Consider the following 11157-nt stretch of genomic DNA (forward strand, 5'->3'; position numbering starts at 1 on the left):
CCCCTTGTGCATGCCTTCTCCAGACCCCCTGGAAGTGAAATTCAACACTTCAGGTCAGAAGTCTCCGGCATGCTCTTCATCAGGGCGCACCAATCCCAGGGCGTCCTGCACATGCGCAAGCCTGGGACATTGTTGGAGCCAGCAGGCTTCAAAAAGGACTTCGGTGCTCGCATCTACATGAGCCCTCAAGTGACCAGCGGTGGCGCTTCCAGGACCCGACACCGGCACTATAGCCAAGGAGCCTTTCTTCCAGGCAAGGCCTGGGTAAGTTTCTCCTTTAACTTTCCTCTCCTGATTCTTCAGCTTCAGGTTCCCTCATGGACAGGAAACCAAAATGATGCGGGGTAGAGGTGCAGCCCTCTTATTCAGTACGCTTCCTGTCCTTATTGGGTGAATTCCCTCTCTCGTGTGGCGCTGGTCATGGGGGAAAGGAAAATTTTTGAAATTGTTCTGGTATTCAGTGAGATTAATGACAATCTTACTTATCAAAGGGGTGTACTCATTATTCTGAGCAATTTTATTAAAAATTTTAAAACACACAGTGTACATGATTACAGTTTCTTTCCTGTATGACTTCTCTCATGTCTAACAAGATACGATTTCTTTACAAAAGATTTCCCACATAGTGAACATGAATACGGCTTCTCCCCAGTGTGACTTCTCTCGTGCATCACAAGACTTAATTTACCTGTGAAGGACTTCCCACATTCCAAACATGAAAATGGCTTTTCTCCTGTGTGAATTTTCTGATGTTTAATAAGAGTCCCTTTATCTATGAAGCATTTACCACATTCCAAACATGAAAATGGCTTTTCTCCTGTGTGAATTCTCTCATGTCTAACACATTTTGATTTCTCTGTAAAGCATTTCCCACATTCTGAACAGGAATATGGCTTCTCTCCTGTGTGAGTTTTCTGATGTCTAATAAGAGTCTTTTTATCAATAAAGCATTTCCCACATACTGAACATGAAAATGGTTTTTCTCCTGTGTGAATTCTCTGATGTATAATAAATCTTGATTTAGCTGGAAAGCATTTCCCACATTCTGAACATGAATACGGCTTCTCTCCTGTGTGAGTTTTCTGATGTCTAATAAGAGTCTTTTTATCAATAAAGCATTTCCCACATACTGAACATGAAAATGGTTTTTCTCCTGTGTGAATTCTCTGATGTATAATAAATCTTGATTTAGTTGGAAAGCATTTCCCACATTCTGAACATGAATACAGCTTCTCCCCAGTGTGAATTCTCTCGTGCATCACAAGACTTAATTTACTTGTGAAGGCCTTCCCACATTTCGAACATGAAAATGGCTTTTCTCCTATGTGAATTCTCTCATGTATAACACATTTTGATTTATATGTAAAGCATTTCCCACACTCTGAACAGGAATATGGCTTCTCTCCTGTGTGAGTTTTCTGATGTCTAATAAGAGTCCTTTTATCTGTAAAGCATTTCCCACATACTGAACACGAAAATGTTTTTTCTCCTGTGTGAATTCTCTGATGTATAATAAATCTTGATTTATATGTAAAGCATTTCCCACATTCTGAACATGAATACAGCTTCTCCAAAGTGTGACTTCTCTTGTGCATCACAAGACTTAATTTACCTATGAAGACCTTCCCACATTCCGAACATGAAAATGTCTTTTCTCCTGTGTGAATTCTCTCATGTATAACACATTTTGATTTATATGTAAAGCATTTTCCACATTCTGAACATGAATATGGCTTCTCTCCTGTGTGAGTTTTCTGATGTCTAATAAGAGTCCCTTTATCTGTAAAGCATTTCCCACATACTGAACATGAAAATGGTTTTTCTCCTGTGTGAATTCTCTGATGTATAATAAATCTTGATTTATATGTAAAGCATTTCCCACATTCTGAACATGAATACGGCTTCTCTCCTGTGTGAATTCTCTGATGTGTAACAAGATTCCCTTTATCGGTAAAGCATTTCCCACATTCTGAACATGAATATGGCTTCTCTCCTGTGTGAATTCTCTGATGTGTAATAAGATTCCCTTTATCTGTAAAGCATTTCCCACATTCTGAACATGAATATGGCTTCTCTCCTGTGTGACTTCTCTGATGGATAACAAATTTTGTTTGATTTGTAAAGCATTTCCCACATTCTGAACAGGAGTATGGCTTTTCTCCTTTGTGTTTTCTTTGTGTCTGAGCTGAGCATTTAGTAAATTGCTTGTCGCACTGAAATCTTGTATCCACTGTGTCACCTGGAATTGTGGTAACAATGTGAGATTGCTCAGGAGATGATTCCTCATGATCAGGAGGATTATAAGAAGGTGAAGTGCTGTGAAGTCCAGGAGGTGCAGGAAGGGTGATGAGGTTTCCTCCATTAGAGTGCTTCCAGATATCTTCTTTTTTACAATTTAGTGATGAACCGTTATTCCCACAAGGATTTCCTGTAGGGATGAAAGATAGAAAAAAAATCACATCTAATCTACAACACAAAATGGATTTCTATTCTAAAAGAATTTTCTGGATCTCACAATAAAGACCCTCGTCAGTGAAAGTACCGGTAATAAGGAAGACAACTACATGCTATAACATTAACACAATGACGGGTAAAGTGAATGACACTTATAATCTGGTGACATTGGCACAAGTCAGGGGTACCAGAGATTAGACAGCAAATAGACAGTTCTTAAAGGGAACCTGTCATCAGGATTTACCCCCTTAATGTACCTCCAGTGCCATTTCACTCTCTCAAGCTTCCCATCATGCCCTCAGTGTAGAAAAGTGTCCACGCAATTAAAAATTGAGTTTTAATCTTACATTACCGTATGCAAATGAGATTGACTAATCAGAAAGGTGGACCTCATAAAGGTGGCCACCGTAATCATGTCCACAGTATGCCTAAGGACTAGTGTTGAGCAAGTATGTTCTATTAACCCTCTCGCTGAGTATGCTCGGGCCGAGCACCGAGTATTTATAGCTGCTCAGTGATAAGGTTGAATCCCTCCCATGTGCATGATTTGCGACTGTTTGACAGCTTTATTACATGTGAGGAATGTCTAGTTCTTACACATTCCTCACATGTAATAAAACTGTCAAACAGTTGCAAATCATGCACACGGGAGCGATTTAACATTATCACCGAGCAGCTGTAAATACTCGGAGCTCGGCCCGAGCACTCTCGGACAGAACATACTTGCTCAACCCTACTAAGGACATGATACGAACCCTTAGAAGAATGAAATAGCACCAAAATCATATTACAGGGTTAAATCCTAATTACCGGACCCAGGGGAGTCCTTCTCCCAATGTCTGAGAAGAAAAATCTACAGTGGTAGAAAGTGGAACGATTCCAGCATGTGAGCAACCTGTAGTGCAAATGGGCCTCCATGTCCCCTCTGGAGCCTCCTTATTCCATTAACCACCCTACACCACGGATCCTTCTTATCCCCTGGAGCCTCCCTACACCACGGATCCTCCTTACCCCCTGGAGCCTCCCTACACCACGGATCCTTCTTATCCCCTGGAGCCTCCCTACACCACGGATCCTCCTTATCCCCTGGAGCCTCCCTACACCACGGATCCTCCTTACCCCCTGGAGCCTCCCTACACCACGGATCCTCCTTACCCCCTGGAGCCTCCCTACACCACGGATCCTCCTTATCCCCTGGAGCCTCCCTACACCACGGAGCCTCCTTATCCCCTGGAGCCTCCCTACACCACGGATCCTCCTTACCCCCTGGAGCCTCCCTACACCATGGATCCTCCTTATCCCCTGGAGCCTCCCTACACCACGGAGCCTCCTTATCCCCTGGAGCCTCCCTACACCACGGATCCTCATCATCCCCTGGAGCCTCCCTACACCATGAATCCTCATCATCCCCTGGAGCCTCCCTACACCACGGATCCTCATCATCCCCTGGAGCCTCCTTACACCACAGAGCCTCCTTATCCCCTGGAGCCTCCCTATACCACAGAGCCTGCTTATCCCCTGGAGCCTCCCTACACCATGGATCCTCCTTATCCCCTGGAGCCTCCCTACACCATGGATCATCCTTATCCCCTGGAGCCTCCCTACACCACAGAGCCTGCATATCCCCTGGAGCCTCCCTACACCACAGAGCCTGCTTATCCCCTGGAGCCTCCCTACACCACTGAGCCTGCTTATCCCCTGGAGCCTCCCTACACCACAGAGCCTCCTTATCCCCTGGAGCCTCCCTACACCACAGAGCCTCCTTATCCCCTGGAACCTCCCTACACCACAGAGCCTGCTTATCCCCTGGAGCCTCCCTACACCACTGAGCCTGCTTATCCCCTGGAGCCTCCCTACACCACAGAGCCTCCTTATCCCCTGGAACCTCCCTACACCACAGAGCCTGCTTATCCCCTGGAGCCTCCCTACACCACAGAGCCTGCTTATCCCCTGGAGCCTCCCTACACCACGGATCCTCCTTATTCCCTGGAGCCTCCCTACACCATGGATTCTCCTTATCCCCTGGAGCCTCCCTACACCACGGATCCTCCATATCCCCTGGAGCCTCCCTACACCATGGATTATCCTTATCCCCTGGAGCCTCCCTACACCACAGAGCCTGATTATCCCCTGGAGCCTCCCTACACCACGGATCCTCCTTATTCCCTGGAGCCTCCCTACACCATGGATCCTCCTTATCCCCTGGAGCCTCCCTACACCATGGATCCTCCTTATCCCCTGGAGCCTCCCTACACCACGGATCCTCCTTATCCCCTGGAGCCTCCCTACACCACAGAGCCTCCTTATCTCCTGGAGCCTCCCTACACCACAGAGCCTCCTTATCCCCTGGAGCCTCCCTACACCACGGATCCTCCTCATCCCCTGGAGCCTCCCTACACCACAGAGCCTCCTTACCCCCTGGAGCATCCCTACATTACTTGGTCTATATGCAGCTGAACCTACTGCACATGTGATACATCCGCCCCTGCCCAAAACACTAAATATATGTCCTTAAAAATGATGTTTAAAGGGAAACTGTCCGTTCCCTGTGCCCCCAGAACCCGCAGCAGTTGTGTCTGCAGATATAAACTCTCCGCCTAACATCTCTATTACATTAAACACACAAACAGATCTTTAGAAAAAGTATTGTATTTCTAAAGTTTATGATATGTAAATGAGGCCTTTGACTTGTCGATGAGGCGTTCGTGACCCCAGAGTCAAAGTTTATGATATGTAAATGAGGCCTTTGACTTGTCGATGAGGCGTTCGTGACCCCAGAGTAGTCGCCCCACTTAGCATGTCATCACGGCTTTGGGGTCTTGAGAACATGACAAACCTACCGCATGCGCGCGGCTTCTCCTCCTCACTGCATTGAGCCTCTGACGCCGGGTGTACGCGTCCCATTACTGAGATAGGAGAGGACGGTCACTACTGGTTAGAGTCCATGTAGATGGGAGGAGCTCGGCCTCTAGCCCCGCCCTCCTCTCCCCTCCCCCTTCACAGAATCTTATCAGTAGCGGCCGTCACCTCCGATCTCAGTGATGGAACAATGTTTCCTAACTGAATAGAGATTTTACCCCGGAACCGAGAATCCTGAGACGGAAGAAGAAATACGCAGATTTCTGTGGAGACTCCGGGGAGAAAGTTTCCTATTTCCATCTTGTCTATTCTTACAATTCATGAAGTTTATTCCTCTTATTCTTGTGTAATAAAGACTGATCAGGACGTTGTGTATATTATATGGGAACAATGAGGAATACTGTCACCATGTAACAATACATCGCTTATGGTTTATGGCCGCCAGGATTTGGTAACACAAAAATGTCTGAAAAGAAACAAAGTATTTATTGTAGAAAAGTCCTAAAAGAAAATGAAATAAATATATTGTTATTGGCTTGGATTAGTTGTATTACTGCAGTTACAGAGACCCTCCACCCCGGGACTGAACACTACACATTTCCCTGTACAGTCCCCTATGGGGTCCTCTGCCCTCCGCTGCCCCCTCAGATCGGTGGTCCCTTCCCCCGGCTTCCAGGATGGCCAGTGCAGTGGTATGGGGAGGGCAGTAATACGTCTACCCCACCCTCCCCTGCCTTTCCTGTGCTGTGACCTATGGGGCAGCGCCACATCCTATTAATCTCCCAGCAGTCTGCGGGGCGTCACCAGTTACAGATGTATTCTGCACCTGCTTTCATTGCTCCTGTTTGTCTTTGGTAACCTTGTCTGGCTTCCATAATACCCCGGGATGACTTAGGCCTCCATCTACAGGACCATTCTTACTCGGCTTCCTGATTCTGACCTCGTCCCGCTTCTTGATTGTCTAGCACCTGCCATCTTTGGGTCAGATCTGACATGTCGACCTTCTTCTGCCAGCTCGCTCTACCAGCCAGCACTACTATGTGGAGCCGCCCCGGTGTCTGTGCTGTAAGTCCAGATCACTGTACAGTGGTAAAAAGATGGAAGCCGGGAAACCTCTGGGACCGGCTGTATGGAGACTGTGTGTAAGCGCCTTATTATTAGGACCTGCCAGGTTTCCTCCATCGGTTCACCGTTACAGGAGGCAAATGGAGGACACAAGGAAGGGAGTCTATATATGATAACCGTATAGTCACTTCTCAGTCTCAGGGTGGACGGTCGTTTTATCACTCAACTTGTGCAGCTCATGAAGAGAGAAAAATTCTAAAAAATAACAGCAGAATAAAGATGATAAAGTAACAAGATGAGAAATACAACTCATCCCCCACAAAAAAGCTCCTCATACAGCGAGGTCAGTAATGAGAAATAAACCATCAAGAATGGAAGAAACAATCCAACAGAGGCCGGACAGACATCTGTCTGAGATGGTGAGTCCTGCATTGAGCAGGGGGCTGGATACGGGGACCCTGGAGGTGGTCCCCTCCAACCAGAACATTCTACGATTGTAAGTTGTTTGGTCATTTTATCTGTAAATCATTTCCCCCATTATCGGCCTTACAGACACATTTTTTCTTTATTGATTTTTAATTTTATTTTATTTTTTACTTTCTCGTCCTCTCATTTCCGGAGTCATAATGTTATTGGTCACTAAGCTGTGCAGTTCTTCTGCTATTCACCCTATAAATGTAAGGAAATACTGACAACTGGGCGTTACCATTGTTCCCCTACATTGTCCAATCAGCGCTGAGTGTGAGAAGTGTGGGGACACATGTATGGAGAACGGTGACACCCGGTTATCATGTCATTCATAAATGTCGGAGGAACGGCCGGGAATCTGAGCAGCAGTTTCTTTCTTTGGTAACAATTCTTGTCGGAAAAAGAATTTCATCCAATTTATTGGTAAAAAAACAAAAAACAAAAACAAAAAATCTTAAAACTTTCGGAACCTGGATGAGGACGTCTTCTCACCTTCTTTTGGTAATTTATGTATTTCACTGTTGGAAAGAGAATTATTTATTCACGTTAGAGGCTCAGATGGGGGCACGATTCCTAGACGACATCTTGTTTGTCTGGAGAGACCGAGAGTGAAGATTCTTCTAAAGGGACGTTCCCAAAATCACAATGTGCTCTTATAATAAAGTACACCCTGGTTATTGTGAATATAACCCCTGTATAACATCTGGCCTGTCCTGCACATATCACCACCTAAGTATGCCCCCCAGGATCTATATACCCAGCAGTTTAAATTGTAACCAATACACACCGAGGAGCCACATGTTATATACTGGGGGGTGGGACAGGGCTGGATGTTATACACCGGGGGGACAACTGGGCCTGAAGGAGAAGCCAGAATGCAGTGATTAATGCGTGTGGCCCAATACTATTCTCCATATAGTGAATCTCTCCATATTACAAGATTCACCATAAATGAGACGCTGACAGGGGATATAATCCGTGCATGGTGAAGGGCGCCCCCTCTGGGTAGTATTTAGTCTCCATGTTTATACGTTGGTTGAACTAGATCTCAAAAACCGACATGATGTAAGATAACGACAACTCTAGATGCGGCCATCACAGCTGTTTGTAGATACGAGCTCCTAATCCCTTTTATGATGAAGCAATTCTCCACCCGGCACAGAGGACTAAACATCTGTCATGTACTGTCACCTACCTGGTGGCCTCCTCTGGCCTCCGACTGAGACCGGTGTTCTGGTCGTCCTACACCCAAGATGGCCTCCATAGTGGCAGAGGGACGACAGCAGTATGTCTGACCCACACCTCCATAGCATGGCACTTACTGACTTACCATAGGGGTCTTCATGCCACCGGGCAGCCGGCCTGGATGAGGAGGGACCAGAACGCCGGCCTCAATGTAGGAGGCAGTGGGAGGCAAACAGAGGCGACAGGTAGGACGACTCTACATGTGACATGTGTCGTCACTCGTCAGCACCAGGCAGAGGCTGCTACATCACCGAGATCCATAGGACGGGGAGATTCATAACCTGGAGCACAAGCTCAGTCATTTATATGGCAGCAGGGACTTGTGAAAGAAAAATATGGACGTAAAGGATGGAAAGAATATTATAGAAGGTGAAGGAAAACTAATATGTGACTCCTAAATCATAAAGAAGAGGTGTGAAGGAGGCCCCGTTATTCATCGGTGCACAGCCGGACTCTACAGGAGCAGCCGCGCCATCACCGGACGCTTCTGCTGTGATGAGGACAGCGGATAAAGCTTCACTGTACCGGAGACTTCATACAATATCACACACCGGTCATCATCATCATCACACGCCGGTCATCATCATCATCACACGCCGGTCATTATTACATACCTGTGGAAACATCTACCGGAATCTCCTCCTTCCCGTCACTCACACACGGCTGATACCTCCTCGTCATCGCTTCTTCTTCTGTCTCATCCTTCACTTTATTCTTAGTCGGATCTTCCTCCTGATATATCAGATGTAACAATCAGCACAATACAAGAAACCACCAAAATCTGTGACATCTATGACCTCAATCAGAAATGTCCCCATATACAGATCCGGTACAGGGCTCAGCACCGTCTACCTGATGACTCTCCGGGACATTGTGATTCTCCTCTGGACAGTCCTGGGGATACAGAGGACGGGGACATCTCTCTGGTGGATTTCTCCTCCTGAATCCATCTGTAGGAAACACACAGTGACGGAATAGATTGTGTCATGTGTGGCAAAGTCACTGGTAAAGTGATAGAGGGAAGATATATTTCATGGAGGCTATTAGCTTCTGTGAATTGAAACCATGAAATTTGCTCCAACATGTTATTTGCTTAAAGAGGTTAAACTTCCATGTTAAAAGGGAGTGTTTTTTGTGAATGATCATTGTGAAGGGTGGGAGGTCATTCACCATATCTCCATCTCAGAGTGTGGTCTTTGATTTAAATACAAGTCCTACTGAGGCATTCAGTGTTCAGTGTCTGGAGAAGCTAGCTCCAGAGAGGATCTTGTGTTTGTTTTTCCTGAACCAAGTGGAGTTGCTGAACTCTCAGCAGGTGGATCCCTGCTATCACAAAGACTGTGCTTTTGTGTTACCATTTTGCTTTGTTTCCTGTTTTGGCCAAAGGGCCGTGATTTCTTTTATGGACTCAGTGTTGGTTTATGCTGCATTTTAATAAACCAACGAGAACTTTTTGGCCAAAGGGCCGTGATTTCTTTTATGGACTCAGTGTTGGTTTATGCTGCATTTTAATAAACCAACGAGAAGTTTTTAAAGAAACAGTGTACCTGTGTCTACCTCCGTGTGAGCGATCTACCACACATGTTATGATGAAATTATGGGAGTAGTAGTAGGTGACCACAGAACAGACATGACAGTCTCCCTCCTCACCCTGCTGATCGGTCCATATTGCGATCGTCTCTTGTGCTCCATGTATAACCTCAACCTTAATATCAACCAGATCTTCACCCTAAAAATAAAAATGTAAGATGAGCTCAGGTCCCATCACTTCATGGTCCGATGTTGTGGGGACTTCAGTGTCATCTACCTGATGATCCTCCGGGATGTTGTGATTCTCCTCTGGACAGTCCTGGGGATACAGAGGACGGGGACATCTCTCTGGTGGATTTCTCCTCCTGGATCCATCTGTGGAGACATAGAGACTGAATACATGACCTGCCGTGTATCTGTCTATATATGAGACTCGTCTCTCAGAACCAGTAATTCTATGTTTATGTATCAGGGAATAAATTACATTGTTGTGGTCCTCACCACCGGTACCAAGGAACCAGCACATTGTGGCCTCAAGTATGAAGTGATAATCAGCGAGGCCAAAGCCTAATGCTCTCTGCTCTGCACCCGGAGAATGAGGACCCTGAGGAGAGGGACAGAGAAGACCCTCGTCAGTCAGATGAAGGAGCCGTACTAAGAAACACAACTTCTCCAAGTTTCGTTTCCAGGGATGGAACCACAGAGGAGCTGGAGAAAGCTCCACATTTCTATCCATCGGTTTCTTCTCTCCTAATTCACCGTTATGTAGATTGGGGGAAGGACGGTGACCATTTACCAGTGATTGTATTTTGAGATCTCATGATGTCACCATGAGGACACGGCTTCCCTCCTGGACAGGATCCTCTGGGATCTCTCTAAGAGGAGAGAACCTTCCGTTCTATTAAAAGATGAGTTACCGCTTTCTTATTCTTCTTTAAATAGAGATAAATCTCAACATTCGCCTCGATATAAACACTAAAATAGGCAGCAAGTGCGCAAAATGATCTGCGTTTGTCTCTGAAGGAGGAAAAAAGGGCACATGTACGGCTGACGGATGAAGTCACAGCGCCCGGAAGGACGGTGTTGTGGGGAGCACCCGGTACGCAGCGGTTAGTACCTATCAATGTGTAGAAAGGACAACTAGAGAGCCGGCACCGGGGTCATGGGCGCTTACTGATGCACACGGGGAGCCAAGGAGAGATTGTCTGGTCAGACTCCACAGAAAAGCTCCATAATACATATTCTTCTGACAAACATCCCTTTAACCCCTTCACTCTCGCGTCTGTTTTCACCTTCCTGACCGGGCCAATTTTTTACAGTTCTGACCTCTGTCACTTTATGGAGGTAATAACTCTGGAGCTTCAACGGATCCCGCTGATTCTGAAACTGTTTTTTCGTGACACATTGTGCTTCATGTTAGTGGTAAATTTAGGATTTGGCTTTTTTTTTGCGTTTATTTCTGAAAATATCGAAAATTTTACAAAAAAAATGTTGGACTTTTAATTTTTATGCCTTTTAACCAGATATGTATTAACT

The 11157-nt window shown here is 45.9% G+C and overlaps 1 protein-coding gene across 1 annotated transcript; it reads right to left on the reverse strand.

Moving 5' to 3' along the window:
- Positions 1-551: 551 nt before the first annotated feature.
- LOC141220399 (uncharacterized) lies at positions 552-7869 on the reverse strand. The gene is made up of 3 exons (XM_073666326.1): positions 7793-7869; positions 7339-7364; positions 552-2428 (listed from the first exon to the last, which is right to left on the reverse strand). Exons 1-3 carry the CDS (start codon positions 7867-7869, stop codon positions 552-554), a joined length of 1980 nt encoding a protein of 659 aa, XP_073522427.1.
- Positions 7870-11157: the final 3288 nt, after the last annotated feature.

This window comes from Phyllobates terribilis, unplaced genomic scaffold (genome assembly GCF_046119375.1).
Source record: "Phyllobates terribilis strain yellow unplaced genomic scaffold, ASM4611937v1 Scaffold_291__1_contigs__length_2406647, whole genome shotgun sequence".
Classification (NCBI taxonomy): domain Eukaryota; kingdom Metazoa; phylum Chordata; class Amphibia; order Anura; family Dendrobatidae; genus Phyllobates; species Phyllobates terribilis.